General features: G+C 36.9%; 1 protein-coding gene across 1 annotated transcript in view; it reads left to right on the forward strand.

Moving 5' to 3' along the window:
- The window catches only part of LOC133336000 (diacylglycerol kinase 1-like), a gene marked incomplete at its 3' end in the record, with an annotated part of 77,230 nt that extends 60,987 nt beyond the window's left edge, over positions 1 to 16,243 (forward strand). Inside the window, exons 9-16 of the mRNA XM_061544292.1 lie at positions 56 to 187; positions 2,035 to 2,246; positions 8,184 to 8,315; positions 9,794 to 9,959; positions 13,061 to 13,147; positions 13,485 to 13,699; positions 15,200 to 15,365; positions 15,429 to 16,243. Of these exons, the coding sequence (XP_061400276.1) occupies positions 56 to 187; positions 2,035 to 2,246; positions 8,184 to 8,315; positions 9,794 to 9,959; positions 13,061 to 13,147; positions 13,485 to 13,699; positions 15,200 to 15,365; positions 15,429 to 16,243 (1,925 nt within the window). The remainder of the gene's footprint in view (positions 1 to 55; positions 188 to 2,034; positions 2,247 to 8,183; positions 8,316 to 9,793; positions 9,960 to 13,060; positions 13,148 to 13,484; positions 13,700 to 15,199; positions 15,366 to 15,428) is intronic.
- Between the last annotated feature and the right edge of the window lie 212 nt (positions 16,244 to 16,455).

The raw sequence follows: 16,455 nt of genomic DNA on the forward strand, positions 1-16,455 counted from the left end.
TTAATACGATTTGTACTTGGTATCTTAATTTTTATTTATTTTTTTTGTTCTCCAGGAGTTGATAGCACCGCTCTAAAGGAGGATGGCAATCACGTTTGGCGTTTGAAACATTTCAAGAAACCGGCCTACTGTAATCTCTGCCTTAATATGTTGGTTGGTCTGGGCAAAAAGGGTCTCTGCTGTGTATGTAAGTATCGTCGAACTTTTTTAAAGAATATCTTTAAAAATATGGATTTTTTAAAGAATATTTTTTCGAGGACTACTAAAGGCGTGGATTTTTTAAAGAATATTTTTTTCAAGGACTACAAAAGACGTGGATTTTTTTAAAGAATATTTTTTCGAGGACTACTAAAGGCGTGGATTTTTTAAAGAATATTTTTTTCGAGGACTACCAAAGGCGTGGATTTTTTAAAGAATATTTTTTTCGAGGACTACCAAAGGCGTGGATTTTTTAAAGAATATTTTTTTCGAGGACTACCAAAGGCGTGGATTTTTTAAAGAATATTTTTTCGAGGACTACTAAAGGCGTGGATTTTTTAAAGAATATTTTTTCGAGGACTATACAAAGGCGTGGATTTTTTAAAGAATATTTTTTAAAGGTCTATACAAAGCGTGGATTTTTTAAAGGTCTATACAAAGCGTGATTTATTTAAAGCATATTTTTTCAAAGGGCCATTACAAAGCGTGGATTTTTTAAAGATTATTTTTTTCTGAGGTCTATACAAAGCGTGGATTTTTTAAAGATTATTTTTTCACGGCTCTATACAAAGCGTGGATTTTTTAAAGATTATTTTTTAAAGGTCTATACAAAGCGTGGATTTTTTAAAGAATATTTTTTAAAGGTCTATACAAAGCGTGGATTTTTTAAAGAATATTTTTTAAAGGTCTATACAAAGCGTGGATTTTTTAAAGAATATTTTTTAACGGTCTATACAAAGCGTGGATTTTTTAAAGAATATTTGTATGTGCATATGTTTGTAACAGGCAAAAGGAAACGAGATAGACACATGGTTCCTTTTGAGAATATGCATAGAATCACTTTCTGAGTCGATTTACGCATGTCCGTCTGTCCGTCCGTCTGTCCGCTCATGTATTTTTGTGAACAAAGTACAGGTCGCATTTATGATCCGATTTGGATGAAATTTGGCGTAGGTCACTTATTAGGCCAAGGACGAACTCTATTGAAATTGGGAAAAATCGGTTCAGATTTAGATATAGGTCCCATATATATTTTCGTCCGATGTAATGTAAATGGTGCACCAAAGTCCCTATATATCTTTCGATGTGAACGAAATTCGGCACAGCGTAATGGATTCGGTCTAGAATGATGTGTGTTAGGTTTCCTGAAAATCGGTTCATATTTAGATAGATATATATATATATATATATATGATGTGTGTTAAGTTTCATGAAAATCGGTTCAGATTTAATATATATATCGTTCAGACAAAAATATATATCGTTAGATATATATTTTTGTCCGATTTAATGTAAATGGTGCACCAAAGTCCCTACATATCTTTCAATTTGCACGAAATTTGGCACAGCGTAATGAATTAGGCCTAGAAGCATGTGTATTGTTTCCTGAAAATCGGTTCAGATTTAAATATAGCTCCCATAAATGGTGCACCAAAGCTCCAAGACATCTTTAGATTTGAACGTAACTTGGCACAGCGTAATGAATTAGGTCTAGAAAGATGTGTGTTAAGTTTCCTGAAAATTGGTCCTGATTTAGATATAGCTTCTATATCTGACCAAATGAAAAAAATAGTATCGGTTCAATTCGCCCTCTTTTGGTTTTAATTTGCTTATTCGGTTTTGGCATACCAATAAATATTTGTTAATACAACACACACGCTCACACACACTGACACACATAGATTTCTCCACAGAAGGAATAAAAAATTTTAATTTTTGATTTCTATTTGTTTTTCTTCTTCCCCCTCTTTTTTCATGCAAATCCAATCAATCCAATTGATACCGATGATGATGATGCCGATGCTGACCATATCACCCTCCTCCACCCACCATCAGTATGCAAGTACACTGTTCACGAGCGTTGCGTACAACGTGCCCCGGCCTCTTGCATAACAACATATGTCAAATCGAAAAAGGTCAAAGGTGGCGGCGATCTACTGCATCATTGGGTCGAAGGCAATTGCTATGGGCATTGTTCGAAGTGCCGTAAACGTATTAAGGCATATCACGGCATCACCGGTCTCACGTGTCGATGGTGTCACATGATGGTAAGTTTCCAATAAATCTTTGTGATTTTTTTTTTTGGTTTGTTTTTCAATCTTGTTGTAGTTGCCTTTTTGTCCTTGCTTTTGTGAGCAATTTGTTGCCACTTTTTTTCCTTTTTGCCGCCACACCTGACCAAACTTAATTAAAACACAACGATGCCGAAGCCTAGATAGAAGGGTGGGTGGCAGAATGGAGTACTTTTTTGCTCTCCTATGACACTCAATGTCATTTACAAAATTGCTATAATTAAATGAATGCCATGCTGTGGTGTGGTGTGGTGTGGTGTGGCGAGCATTGACAAGGCTCCGCCAGATCCTAGTTGAAAATCTTCAAAATTGTTGAAAATCACGTTCGGCTTAAATCTCTTTAAGTTGGGGAATTCTTCAGGGTTTTGTTTTTTTGTCGAAGTAAATACTGGGGGACAATAAGTTATTAATGCAGGACATAATCAAAGAGTCACATGCAAGGTCTACCACTCCATGAAGGCATTTTTGAGCTCTCTTGGCACAGGAAATTCTCATGGACCAAATTATTAGTGCAACAATAAAGGGTGACCTAAAAGAGAATTGCCTTTTCCGTTGATTTAAAAAATATATATTTTTCAGACGGACAACATATAGAAGGCGTGGACTTTTTAAAAAAATATTTTTGAAGGACCTATCAAAAAAGCGTGGATTTAAAAAAAATAAAATTATTTTTTAAGGTCCACCATAGGCGTGGATTTTTTAAAAAATATTCACACAGGATTCACACAAGGCGTGGATTTTTTATACCCTTTACCACACTGTGGTATTTTTGATTAGAATTGGATGAAATTTGACACAGTTTATTTATTTGGCCCAAGGACGAACCCTATTGAAATTGGAAAAAATCGGTTCAGATTTAGATATAGCTCCAATATTTATTTTCGTCCGATTTAAGGTAAATGGTGCACCAAAGTACCTATATACCTTTCGATTTTTACGAAATTTGGCATGTCGTACTAAATTAAGTCTAGTGTGATGAGTGTTAAGTTTCGTAAAAATCGGTTCAGATTTAGATATAGCTGCCATATATAAGTTTCGAGAAAATCGGTTCAGATTTATATATAGCTCTTATATATTTTTTCGTCCGATCTTAGGTAAATAGTGCACGAAAGCCTATATGTGTCATTTGATTTGCACGAAATTTGGCACAGCCTACTGAACTAAGTCTAGTATAATGTGTGCTAAGTTTCGTGAAAATCGGTTTAGCATAGTTTACTGAATTAAGCCTAGAATGATGTGCGTTAAGTTTCGTGAAAATCGGTTCAGATTTCGATATAGCTCCCATATATATTTTCGTCCGATTTTAGGTAAATAGTGCACCAAAGTCCCTACGTGTCCTTTGATTTGCACGAAATTTGGCACAGCTTACTGAATTAAGTCTAGAACGATGTGTGTTTAATTTCGTGAAAATCGGTTCAGATTTAGATATAGCTCTCATACATATTTTCGTCCGATTTTAGGTAAATAGTGCACTAAAGTCCTTTTATATCCTTCGATTTGCATGCAATTTGGCATAGTGTACTGAATTAAGCCTAGAATGATGTTCGTTAAGTTTCGTGAAAATAGGTTCAGATTTAGATGTAGGTCCCATATGTATTTTCTTCCGATTTTAGGTAAATACTGCACTAAAGTCCGTTTTTTATCCTTCGATTTGCACGAAATTTGGCACAGCGTACTGAATTAAGTCTGGAATGGTGAATAGTGAGTTTCATGAAAATCGGTTCAGATTTCGATATAGCTCCCATATATATTTTCGTCCGATTTAAGGTAACTAGTGCCCGAAAGTCCCTGTATATCCTTCGATTTGCACGAAATTTTGCATAGCGCTCTGAATTAATTTTGGAACGATGTGTGTTAAATTTCGTGAAAATCAGTTCAGATTTAGATATAGCTCCCATATATATTTTCGTCCGATTTTAGGTAAATAAAGTACCAAAGTCCCAATATATCCTTCGATTTGCCCGAAATTTTGCATAGCGTTCTGAATTAATTTTCGAACGATGTGTGCTAAATTTAATGAAAATCAGTTCAGATTTAGATATAGCTCCCATATATATTTTCGTCCGATTTAAGGTAACTAGTCCCTATATATCCTTCGATTTGCACCAAATTTGGCAGAGCGCAATGAATTAAGTCTAGACTGATGAGTGGCAAGTTTCGAGAAAATCGGTTCAGATTTCGATACATATGTATATGCGCTATACATATGTATACAAATGAAGAATATAGAATAGTCGGCTCAGTCCGACTTTACTACTTTCCTTACTGGTTAAAAAATATTTTTTAAGGATTCGTGGATTTTTTTAAAAAATTTATATTTTTAAACACTCACAACAAATATATTTCTGTCCCACCCTGTCTCCTTCCAGTTTATATTTCACTCGTCTTATTGCCATCATATTTTTGTTCGCACTCATCAATTTTCAAGCCATTAAAGTCTATTGCAAAAATGATATCCTTTGACACCACAACTCACAATAAGAACTACTACCACCACTGCGACAACAACGACATCCTTCCAATTGGAGACTTTATAGTTTGGGGGGATTTTTGTATTATTTCCGCTTAAATTGTCAATGAGAAAATTGTCACGTATTTCCACTGAAAAGCGAACAAAATGGCAATGGGCAAATGTTGTTTCCAAAATCCCAATAAGCAGAAAATAATGACAACAGCAACAACAATAACAAGAAAAAATTGATGTGGTGGTGGTGGAGTTCATTGTTCCATTTGTCCTGACACAAAACAAAAAGTATTGAAAGGGCATTACATGTTGGTCTACGGAATAACAATGCCGAGGCTTAGCAGGCTTGTGTAGCCAAAACTTGCACATCACACCTCATTCCTCCTCTCTCCTCTAAAAATTGAATGTGATGGTCTCTTTGCTACAAATAGTTGAGGTTTATTTTGTCGACACCACCCCACACGGCGTCTAAATTTTAGGTTCTATTCAATGGGAAAGTGGAGAACATCCAGTCCTTAACAGTTTCTTAGAATGAACTATTTTTTGCCAATGTAGTTGTTGTTGGTTATTTTATTTTATTTCATTTTTTTTTTTTTGTATTACGAAAATATGTTGCTGATTACACAGAATATTGTTGCGTTCGATTCAATGGGTCGCCCTACTCTTACATCTCTTCAGGCCCCAACCTGCTTGAGTTGTTTACTTAACAAGTTGCCTTGTTTTTTTCCTCCTCGTCTACTTTCTTTTGATCAAATTTAGTGTTTGTTTCCTTTATTTATTGTTAGTGTTGTTGTTTTTCAAGTCCTTTGCCAGTTCCTTAGCTGCCACGACTATTCGTCTAGCACGTCTTCGAGTGGTACCCAAAGTGGCACGGCACGCATCGTACATTTCGACAAAAGACAATTTTGTACTTTTTCAATATTTTGTTAAGAACGTAATTTGACAATAATAAAAACGTGTTAAGCGTAAACAAGCAATTCGATGTAACAAGTGACAGGAGACCCATGACTGCTTGCAGGAGGAGGGAAGGAGGTGAATGGGAGAAAAAATCGATGAAAAAAATCCAATGTAGTTTTATTTAATGGCATCGATTTGTTGTACATGGTGTTGGGTAGTCTTCTACAAGGCTTCGATTTAAAAAAATTAAGGCCTCCAAAATTGGGCAAAATCGGTTCAGATTTAGCTCCCATATATATTTTCGTCCAATTTTCACCTTAAATCAGACGAAAATATATATGGTGCACCAAAGTCCCTAAATATCTTTTGATTTGCACTAAATTTGGTACAACGTACTGAACTAAGTCTAGAATGATGTGCGTTAAGTTTCGTGAAAATCGGTTCAGAGATATAGATATATAGCTCCTTTATATATTCGAAATTTGGCACAGCATACTGATTTAATTTAAAAGGTAAATGGATATGTACCATATATAGTACCGATTTAAGGTAAATATCTTTCGATTTTCACGAAATTTGGCACAGCGTACTGAATTGAGCCTAGAATAATGTGTGTTAAAATTCGTGAAAATCGGTTCAGTTTTAGAAATAGCTCCTATATATATTTTCGTCCGATTTTGTGTAAATCTTGCACCAAAGTCCCTATATATCCTCCGATTTGCACGAAATTTGGCATAGTGTACTGAATTAAGCCTAGAATGATGTGTGCTAAGTTTCCTGAAAATCGGTTCAGATTTAGATATAGCTCCCATATATATATATATATATATATATATTCGTCCGATTTATTGTAAATGGTGCACCAAAGACTCTATTTCTTTTTCGATTTGCACGAAATTTGGCATAGTGTACTGAATTAAGCCTAGAATGATGTTTCGTGAAAATCGGTTCAAATTTAGATATAGCTCCCATATATATATATTCGTCCGATTTATTGTAAATGGTTCACCAAAGTCCCTAAATATCATTCGATTTGCACGAAATTTGGCACAACGTACTGAATTGAGTCTAGAATGATGTGTGCTAAGTTTCATAAAAATCGGTTCAGATTTAGATATAGCTCCCATATATATTTTCGTCCGATTTAAGGTAAATGGTGCACCAAAGTCCCTAGATATCCTTCGATTTGCACGAAATTTGGCACAGTGTACTGAATTCAGCCTAGAATGATGTGTGTTAAGTTTCGTGAAAATCGGTTCAGATTTAGATATAGCTCTCATATATATTTTCGTCCGATTTAAGGTAAATTGTGCACCAAAGTCCCTAAATATCTTTCGATTTGCACGAAATTTGGCACAGTGTACTGAATTCAGCCTAGAATGATGTGTGTTAAGTTTGGTGAAAATCGGTTCAGTTTAGATATAGCTCTCATATATATTTTCGTCCGATTTAATGTAAATTGTGCACCAAAGTCCCTAGATATCCTTCGATTTGCACGATATTTGGCACAGTGTACGGAATTCAGCCTAGAACGATGTGTGCTAAGATTCGTGAAAATCAGTTCAGATTTAGATATAGCTCCCATATATATTTTCGTCCGATTTAAGGTAAATAGTGCACCAAAGTCCCTATATATCCTCCGATTTGCACGAAATTTGGCATACCGCACTGAATTGAGTCTAGAACGATGTGTGCCAAGATTCGTGAAAATCTGTTCAGATTTAGATATAGCTCCCCTACATATTTTCGTCCGATTTTGTGTAAATGGTGCACCAAGCCCCTATATATCGTCCGATTTGCACGAAATTTGGCATACCGTACTGAATTAAGTCTAGAATGATGTTTTGTAAGTTTCGGTTCAGATTTCGATATAGCTCCCACATATATATATATATTCGTCCGATGGTCGTTTTCGTTGTACATAAATTTGTCCCATGGTACACAGACGACTCTAAATCTGTCCGAATTAAATTTAGCATAGGTTGCAGAAAGCCATTATTATGTTCCTTCGAGGAAACATTAATATGCAATTGTAAGGATACAAATGTAGGATATATCCAAAGTGGTGAAGGGTATCATATAGTCAGCCCTGTCCGACTTTACTACTCTCCTCATTGGTTTTAATTTATTTTAAATTTTTTATCATGCTGAAATCATTGAACATAAAATTTCCCTTTAAGCATGTCTATTCAAAATCGTTTACACTTAATTAACAGTCTATAATGCCCATTTTCTCAGAATTTCTCCAAGCCTCAAAATGTTTAAACATGCCATACCGATTAATTCAATTCGACACGTGTACAAATAATCACAACATCGAAACCAAAACCCTCACATAAACTGTAAACTAAACTCCACCGACGATAATGAAAATTCATTGTATTCAATTTCAATTCGAAATGGCTTTTTGTCATTTCCAAAAAAAAAAAATATTTAAAAAGAATCTCCTTTCGAAAATTGAAATTGACTTTGTTTATTTTAATCCATCCCCCTCCCACACCTTGCCCAATTTTCATACGAATTCTCATTTGTTGTATTTTTTCTACTTTCAGCTCCACAATCGTTGTGCCTCCTCCGTAAAAAAGGAATGTACCTTGGGCGAATACGCTGAGTTGATAATACCACCCACCTCAATATGCCCAGCTGTATTGGATCGTCAACGTTCCGTTAATCAGGCAAATAAGGTAAATGGAAATGTTTTACCAATATTGGGTAAACAGCAGTGCTGTGGCTTTAAGCTATGTTTCATTTTCATTTATTTAAGATACACACATATACATTAAAAAATATTCACGGAAAAAATCGCCAGTACCCTTGGGTCCAATTTTTTGTATAGAAAAAAATCCTCTTGGTCCAAAAAATAAAAAAAAACCATTGGGTCCAATTTTTTTTTTTTTTGAGAAAAAAATTCGCCAGGACCCCATGGGAAAGTTTTTTTTTTTTCTTTCAGGACCCCATGGGGTTTTTTTTTTCAATAGACCCGTCAGGACCCCTGGGTGCAATTTTTTTCTATAGAAAAAAAATTGGACACAAGGGGGGAAAAAAAAGATTTTTTTTTTCAGGACCCCTTGACGAATTTTTTTTCTATAGAAAAAAATTCGTCAGGACCCCTTGGGGTCTAATTTTTTTCTATAGAAAAAAATTTTGTCAGGACCCCTTGGGGTCTAATTTTTTTCTATAGAAAAAAATTTTGTCAAATTTTTTTCTATAGAAAAAAATTCGTCAGTACCCCTTGGGTCCAAATTGTTTTCTATAGAAAAAAATTAATCAGGACCCTTTGGGTCCAATTTTTTTTCTATAGAAAAAAATTCGTCAGGACCCCTTGGGTCCAATTTTTTTTCCTTTAGAAAAAAATTGGTCAGGACCCCTTGGGTCCCAATTTTTTCTATAGAAAAATAATTCGTCAGGACAATCTGGGCCGATTTTTTCTATAGGAAAAAAATCGTCAAGACAATCTGGGCCGATTTTTTTTTTTTTTTTTTTTTTGAGAAAAAAATCGTCAGAACAGTCTGGACCGATTTTTTTCTATAGAACATTCTGAGCCGATTTTTTGTTCCTATGGAAAAAAATTCGTCAGGACCCTTGGTTCTAATTTCAATTCTGTAGAAAAAAGGTGTCCCAACACAATTTTTTTACCTCAACACATGCCTTTGTAATCCCATTATTTTATGTCCATATTACCTCAACACAATTTATCCCGCCTAACAACACAAATCACCACAAACCCAATTCTAATTTGAAATTCCCGCCCACCCCATTTCCATTGTCTTCCACAAATAAATTCCTTTGATCCCACATCCCTACACATCCTGTCTTAACATTGTAAAATTAAATTTTATATTCATTCGCATCACCCATGTTTGTTTTACACCTCATCAGTTCCGATTTACCTTTCTCTAACATCAATTTAAATATTAATTAAAACATATGTTTCTCCATCTATGTATGTGTGTGCGTGTGTGCGCCTGCATATGTAATTCATGCCCTTTGTCCATGTCCATGCTTATGCTTATGTAATCCACAAATCTCTCTCTCTGTGTGTGTGTATTGCGTGTCCGTCCCCATGCTTCTACTGTTCGGCCATTTGGATTTTTCGAAAAACTAACAGCAGAAATCTTCTTCATCTCTACAAACTAATCACCCGCAACAACAACATCATCAGGCCACCCATTTCCAACTGACACCACCCAACGAAGGCAGCTGCCCCCTGTTGGTGTTCGTTAATCCCAAAAGTGGCGGACGTCAAGGTGATCGTATCCTGCGTAAATTCCAATATATGCTTAATCCACGTCAGGTCTATGATTTATCAAAAGGTGGACCCAAAGAAGGTAAGTCCAAATTGAACTTTGTGTGCATGTAGTAGTGTAGTGTGTAATTGTGGTAGTAGTGGGTTGTCAATGTGTTTGAAAAATGCATAAGACTGGCAGTTAGTCAGTCATCAGCCAGGCTGGTTAGGTTATGTTGAACCTGTTACAAATTGCTACCTCTTGAAGATAAATGACTTTGCTCTCTCCCTTCCTCGCTCCCTCTCTCTCTCTCTCTCGCTTGCTCTCTTTGTGTGAAAATGAAAATATTTCTAATTTAATTTCAATTACCAAACACTTTTGTACATTGTATCCCAAGTTTTTATTCGGAATTGTAACCAGACGGAGGGGTGAGCAGAGGAGTGTTAGGCTTCTGGCATGATTCCTCATCATTTATAAAAATTAGAATATTTTGCAAATTAAAAAGTTTTCTCATTTAAATTAAAATAGTTCTGCAAGCAAGCCAACAAACACTTGAGGTCTTCCTGCATGTGTTCGAAGTTCAAGGGAGGACCGGCGTATGAATAAAATTTACTGTTACATTTATTGTAAACTAACTGGATACTAGTTATGGGATAAGAGGAGCTAGGATATTATATGAAGAAAAAAATAGGTCGATTTATTCTCAATAAAGATTTTGTCGGGTTTGAAAATGTTCGGCCCGGTCAATGTTTTTATATTCTCCACCAAGATGTGGACATTCAAAATACCTAAACTCGGAACATTTATATGGGAGCTATGTCATGCTAAAATGCTGCCAGGAGAAACTCAAAATACCAAACTGTAGAGACTCAGGTTGGAAACTTGCGCTAAAACCTTCAACATATCGTGCTCTTATTATTTGGGGTCTATGTGGAACCATGGACTTATATTAAAGAATTGGTTTACCCACCAAGGACCCGTAATACCAAATTGCCGTCACTTCGTAATATCAATTCCGTTTTAAAAATGTGCCTAGGACCATCAAAATACCTGGACCTGGCTGGAGCTGCATATGGGCACTATACTTAAAGCTCGACCAATATTTATAATTTTTGATAGGAAGACTAAACATCCAATGAGAATCCTAAATATAAAATAAGAGCGAATTCGGTCCGAAATAAGAGTCATGTCAGTTGAAAAATATATGAAATCCTCAAAATTCGGAAAGTTGGGAGGATGCTCGTTATATTAGGGGTACCCTAAAAATTCGACCAATTTTTGGTAGGACGATTTTACAGCCAATGAGTATCCATAATACCAAACTACAGTCAATTATTTTGAAAAACATTGCGGAAATCCATAAAATCCCGAAAATTGGAAGGTACCCTTAAATACGGTCCATAACAAAACATACGATCCTATTTATAATTTTTTGTAGAAAGATGCCCTACCCAACCTAAGAACCTAAAATAGCAAATTACAGCCTAATCCGTAAGCCTAAGACCTAAATACAAATTCTTTGCCAATTCGGTTGATAAACCTGGCGGAAATCCTCAAAATCCCAAAAGTTCGGCGGTACCCTTACATGGGGTCTACAACAAAACATCGACTGATATTTATAATTTTTGGTGGAAAGATGTCCTATCCAACCTAAGAACCTAAAAAACAAATTACAGCCAAGTCCATTGAAAAATTTGGCGGATATCTTCAAAATCCCGAACATTGAAGGGTACCTTTATATGTAAATTGAATTTTTTTTGTGCGAAATTTTGTTACCTAATGAGAATCGTAAATACAAATTTGTTGCCAATTCGGTTGGAAAACCTGGCGGAAATCTTCAAAATCCCGAAAATTGACGGGTACCCTTATAAGGGGGATACCATAAAAAGTGGACCTATGTTGATGATTTCTGGTGGGAAAATGTACCAACTAATGAGAACCCAAAATACCAAATTATAGCCAATTCGGTTGAAAATCCTGGCGGAAATCCTCAAAATCCCGAAAATTGACGGGTACCCTTATATGGGGCCTACCATAAAAAGTGGACCTAAGTTGATAATTTTTGGTGGGGAAATTTACCACCTAATGAGAACCCAAAATACCAAATTATAGCTAATTCGTTCGAAAATCCTGGCGGAAATCCTCAAAATTCCGAACATTGACGGGTACCCTTATATGGGCGATAACCTAAAAAGTTGAGCAATACTCATTATTTTTGGTAGGCAGATTTTCTGCCCTATGAGAAACCATAATATCAAATCGCAGTAAATTCGGTACAAAAATGTGTCTGAAATCCTAAAAATCACGAAAATTAGAGGTTACCCTTATATAGGGTCTATAACAAAACATCGACCAATATTGATGATTTTTGGTGGAAAGTTTTCATACCTACTGAGAACGCAAAATAAAAAATTACAGCCTATTCGGTTGAAAAATTTCGAGGTATCCTTATATGAGGGCTATACCAAAAAGTCCAATCCAATATTGATAATTTTGGGTAGAAAGGTTTAACACCCAAGGAGAACCCGAAGTATTAAATTTGAGCCAACTCGATTGTGAAGCATGTCTGAAATCCTTAAGATCTCGAAAATTGGACCGAAACTTAGGATAATAGGCAATTTTCTACCCATAGGCGTGAATTTTTTAAAAATATGTCCATTCTTAGGCGGGAATTTAATCAAAAATATTTTTCCAATGCCTGTTCTTAGGCGGGAATTTAATTAATTTTTTTTTAAATGCCTATCTCAAGGCTTGGTTTTTTTAAAAATTTTTTATAGATTTTTTTTGCAGAAATTTTTTTTAGAAAACAAATATAGAAAAATTTTCTAAGAATTTTTCTATTATGATCAAGGTCCCCTCACAATTTTTAAAGCCTTTCGAATGTTTTCCTCGAACAAAAGACGATTAAAATAAAAAAACCTACCTCCCTCCCTCCCACAATCTTTTCATCTCATTCTCAGTCATTATCCTTATCTAACATTAAAGATAAAATAAAAAGAACCTCCTTCAATTTGTAACAGAGAATAAAAGTTCGATAACAACAATCCACCTACTCCTACCCAACCCAAAGAAAAACGAAAGTACCGCCTGAATAGCTTTGATTTTTATTATCCTTGATTTATGGTCTGTAAAGAAAATCCTTGTTTTATTTACTCACTCACACTCCCCACATTTTTCTCTTTCCTTTTTTTGCCTTTCCACAGGATTAACACTGTTTAAGGACTTGCCTAATTTTAAGGTAATTTGTTGCGGTGGTGATGGCACTGTCGGCTGGGTCCTGGAAGCTATGGGTAAGTTCGAAGCTCTTGTTTGTGTGTGTATGTTGAAAAACCAGCAGCGACTGCAGCTCATTGCTCCTATGTGGCCACTTTTGGTCAAGTATTATTTCGGCTATGGCTTAGCATTGCTTAAATGCTGGGGCCCAACACTTTAAGCTGTGTTTGTTCCGTTCGTTTTTATTCCTTTTTTCCTCCTTTTTTTTTGGTTACTTTACGGCTCATTTTCGCCTGCCTTTTTTTTGTGATTTCCCTTACTCATCCCATGGAAATTCCGTTTTATGCGTTTTGTAATGGTTTTCCGTTTTTTGTTGTTGTTTTTTTCTTTCTTATGGTTTCCGTTTCGTTTCAGATTCCATTGAATTTGCCTCCCAGCCAGCCATTGGTGTCATCCCCCTGGGGACTGGCAACGATTTGGCACGTTGCCTACGTTGGGGTGGCGGCTATGAGGGTGAAAACATACCCAAACTAATGGACAAAATCCGTCGTGCCAGTTTAGTGATGCTGGATCGTTGGAGCATCGAGGTGACCAATAACCCGATCTGTGAGGAAATACCAAAACCAAAGGTAAGTGTCTATGGGCAAATTGAATTGTTCGGAATGGTGTTTTGCTGGTGGTGTTGAATTGGAGGTATTGAATTGGTGTCGCATCAGCAGAGCATAATCGGATCGGATTTCTTTTAGGTGGATGGAAGTGTAATTTACATACGCTGATGATTGATGAAAGGGGAAATTTGGGTAGTTGTATATTTTTATACCCTACACAAATATGTTGTCAGGGTATTATAGCTTTGTGTAGCCCCTAAAGTTTGTAACGCCGCGAAATATTGGTCCTAGACCCAGCTTTAAGTATACCGATCGTTATATCTCAACTTGCTGAGTCGATGTTGACATGTGTGTACGTCCGTCCGTCTGTCCATTATAATTTGTAAATACGATACAGGCCACAGTTATGGACCAATCTTTAGCATGTAGGATGGGTTCTGGCCAATGAAGACCCCTATTGTTTTTGGTAAAGATCGGTTAACATTTAGGGGATGAAACGGACCAAATACTTAATTTTTGACGGTTTTTCTGGGCGCTCCAGAGGCCGCAGTTTTGGTCCGAACATCGTGAAATTTTACATGGAGAGAGGGGGGTCGGGCAAAAGAATAAGCATGCCTGTTTTGATAAAGATCGGTCAATATTTAGCGGGTCAAATGGACCCAGACTTCTGTGTGAAAAATTCCGAAATTTTTATTCTGGGGCGTATATACTTGCTCCTGAAGGACATATACCCGAAAAGTTGATCGTATATCCAGGAGGAGTTGTTGACCTTGATACCAATTACTACTGATGTGAGAGTTATACGTAATTAGGTCAAGGTGACTATGTGCATAGTATTAATATTACCCCCATTAGAGAACGGAAATGTCGCGCTGATCGCTTTGAAATTGTACATGAAGTTCCGATTATGATCAAGGACGACGCCTATAGTTTGCGGTAAAGTTTAGATTTCATTCAGGGGGGTGCAATGAACCGAAAACTGTAATTTTTGTCAGATTTTCTAGTCGCTCTAGAGGCAATTATTATATGCAGAACATCACATATTTTACAAGGTGAAGGGGGTCTGACCAAATACGGCTGTTTAGATGATGATCGGTCAATATTCAAGGTCTATAATCGGTAAAAAGTGTGCAAATATCACGAAATATTGCCCAGGCTCAGAATATAGAACCGCAGAAAGTTTACTTTTCGTGGTAGTTGTGTAGGGTATCATATGGTCGGCCCCGTCCGACTATACTGCTCCGCTCACTGGTTTCCAATCAGTTTGATTTTTAATGCAAAAATTTGTTTTGGTTAAAAATTTCCTAGAAAATTTTCAATCGGAAATTTTTCACAAGAAAATTTTAAAAATTTGGTTTTTCGGTTTTTCAAAATTTTCTTACAAATTCTCTGACAAATATTGTCATTCAATAGATTTCCATTCAATCTGTCACCACGGCAATTAACACCTACTTATTAGGATCCCTCTCCACACCTCTTCTAACCACGATTTTATCCTTTGATTTTTTTCTTTCTTGCCAGGTGACCCTGCACTCCAACATGCAGAAGGTATTCGAATTGTCTCAAAGTGTGGTCGTTGAAAAGTCCTTTATTGAGAAATGTGAAGAAATTCAACGAAGCGGCAGCTGTAATACGAATCTCTGCCATCAACATCACCCACATCATTCACAAACACCAGCCAATGAAAGTCCTCCACAAGCCTGCGGCCGTCAAGATGACAAAGACACCACCAGCGACTACGATGAAGAAGGCAATAGAATTTACGACAATGTGGATATGGATGAGGATGGTGCAACCACGACGACGACATGCAAGACAACCAAAAGCATATCAATGTCGACATTTGAAACGAAACGATTGGCCTACAGTTCCCGGCAAGAGACAATGATCAGCTATTGCAGTAGTCCTACAACGTCCTGTAGCAGTGCCACATCGACGGTGCAACGTCAGCAGCCAAGTGCCAAGACAATATCAACGTCAATGCCACATGACCAAGGCAATCTGGGGGGAGAGGATGGGGAGGAGGCCACAGCTGACACTGGCTATGGCTGCAACAATGACCCACACGATCATAACACAGTCGGTGACGACGACAATGCCCACAAATCAATGAACCTAAATGGCAATTTGTCTGCCAGCAATAACCAGAACCATAACAACAACGCCTCACCACAATCCCAGCTGACGCCAACATCAAATGTGGCCAAGCATCTCCACACAGCCATCTCCACTTCCAATGGCATTCGTAATGAAGCATTTGTAATTAGTGAAAGTGAAACTGTACCTGACACCGATGCCGATGCCGAAACCACTCCGGCTATGGCCGGCCCCAATGCTGAATCGGCCCAAACACCCACACCCAGCCCCTCGACACCCCGACCAACAACATTGCCCGGTATCCCATCACCCTCGCCCAGCCAAGGCTGTCGGACAACAACACCAACGCCCACAGCCGGTGAAATGAAATCGTTCAACATTCCCCCACAAAAGCCATTAAAAAGTCAGACTGAAAAGGACTGCACCGTGCCGTACAACATCATCAATAACTATTTCTCTGTGGGAGTGGTAAGTAGAACAACAAATGATTCTTGGAAACAGTCATTCCAAACACACACACACACATACCCACCCTGCCCACATTCATAGATGACACGTATGGGAGCATAAGGATGTAATTTTTGTCTTGACATTCCGATTGTATGGAAACGAAGAAGTAGAAGTTTTTTTTTGACAGAAATTAAATGGAAGTACTCAATGGAGAAATATAAATAGAGGAC

This window comes from Musca vetustissima, unplaced genomic scaffold, assembly GCF_032173495.1.
Source record: "Musca vetustissima isolate MV318-11 ecotype Yass unplaced genomic scaffold, APGP_CSIRO_Mvet_v1 utg3951, whole genome shotgun sequence".
NCBI classification, from domain to species: Eukaryota; Metazoa; Arthropoda; class Insecta; order Diptera; family Muscidae; genus Musca; species Musca vetustissima.